The sequence below is a fragment of the Charadrius vociferus genome, unplaced genomic scaffold (genome assembly GCF_000708025.1).
Source record: "Charadrius vociferus isolate BGI_N301 unplaced genomic scaffold, ASM70802v2 scaffold134, whole genome shotgun sequence".
Classification (NCBI taxonomy): domain Eukaryota; kingdom Metazoa; phylum Chordata; class Aves; order Charadriiformes; family Charadriidae; genus Charadrius; species Charadrius vociferus.
Window position 1 is genome coordinate 3,902,342 of NW_009648333.1, and position 1,714 is coordinate 3,904,055.

Sequence of the window (1,714 nt, forward strand, 5' to 3'; positions counted from 1 at the left end):
TTGGGTCTTTCCCTGCAACCACATGATTCAGTTCATGGGGTGCTACATGCTGGGAGGGGGAACTGCCTCCAAGAAGAATATTCAGGAAAAATATCATCAACTCAGTAAAAACCGAGGCAGATTTTAGGTTATCAGAAATGTTACTTCTACTCAAGGTCTGCTTTTAGTAAGGAACGAAGCACAGTCTAATAAAATCTGTGAATATGCAGCCTAGCATCACTTTGCTTTGCTTTAGTAACACAGATTTGTTTAAACACCACATACTTTTCCAGGACACATAATGGCCATTAATACCAAATCTGACTGCAGATTAATTTGTTATGGAGCAAAATTAGAGAATGAGAATGAATAGGTAAATTGTAATCTTGATGTAACAATATTTCTGACTTCATAAATAAAATGACATTGTGACTACTAACATCAACTACTTTATGTTATTCTTACACTAGGAGTTAACCATGTACAATGACATATGCTTTATATGCTCAGAATCCCAGAGAGTAAAGCTCACCACTAACATGAAAGTGAGAATAAATCATTCTAAATTCACTTGCATTTACTGAATATGCCAATTGTAATGCAAAGTTTAGCTCTACATTTCCAGCAAAGTGAAGTGAATCAACTTGAAACATGGCTGTCACGGTCATCAAGAATTACCAAATACTGCATTAATGAGAGATTTAAATCCTCGTTAAGATGCAGTTTTAGGGGGAAAAGCTAAGATGCAGTCTTAGGGGGGAAAAAAAAACAAACCCCACAGATATTTATATCTGAAAGAGAGAGGAAAAAAAACACACTAGAAAAAGAAAAACAAAGAGTACGAGGAGAGGAGAAAACAGGCAGAGCAGGACTATTAACAGGCTGCTGTTTTGCTGGAAAAGTCTTGTCTGACACTTCCATCTTTTAATTAAACATAATTAAATACACAGATTCCCTGAATGCATATTCTTTTTAGAAGAGACATTTGGTTAAATATCTCTGTGCTAAAACCCACTAAAATAATCCAAAAAAGCATAAAAGCATCGATTTCAAGACAATCTGACAAGTGAGATAACAGAGCACGTATCTTGCACAAAGAAACAAATCAAAATTAGAGCAAAAGCACATACACAGTGTGAATTTAATTACACTTGAACTGAGGAATTAATATTTAAATGAATACAGCTGTTAGCTTTTCCTCATATAATGTACTAGCTTAAAAGTCTAAGAAGAGCAAAACGGAGAAGTTGAAATATTTCTTTAAAATACCAGTGAATGCTTCTTTCTTGAACTCAATTCAAAGGTAGTCTGATATAGCATCTCCACAAAATTTTTCAAACATGGCACATTCACTTCATTTTTAACAGCCTGTTAAAAAAATAATGCAGACATAAATGGGTTTAAAAGTTTATACAGAAGGCAATTTAAATATACATTAAGATGTCCATGAATTCAAGAACATCCAAAAGTTAAATCTTACATTAGGTAAGTATTTGAGTGTATTTATCTGAAATATAAACAGAAGCATAGGAAATCGTGTCATACACTACTTCTATACAGTTAAAAAAAACAAACCCAAAACCCATTAAAAAAACCACTATTTTAAGAACGTTGCCTGTATCCTATACTTCAAGAAGAAAAAGTATTTACCACCAACTAACAAATAAGAACTACACTGAAGCTCTTTATAAGCATTTCATGTATTAAAAAAAAAAAAAAATACCCAAAGCTTTTT

General features: G+C 32.9%; 1 protein-coding gene across 1 annotated transcript in view; it reads right to left on the minus strand.

Moving 5' to 3' along the window:
- Positions 1-1,714, minus strand: part of FRYL (FRY-like) — a 142,903-nt gene that overhangs the window by 80,287 nt on the left and 60,902 nt on the right. The window contains exon 10 of the mRNA XM_009884974.1: positions 1,249-1,347. Within this exon, the coding sequence (XP_009883276.1) occupies positions 1,249-1,347 (99 nt within the window). The remainder of the gene's footprint in view (positions 1-1,248; positions 1,348-1,714) is intronic.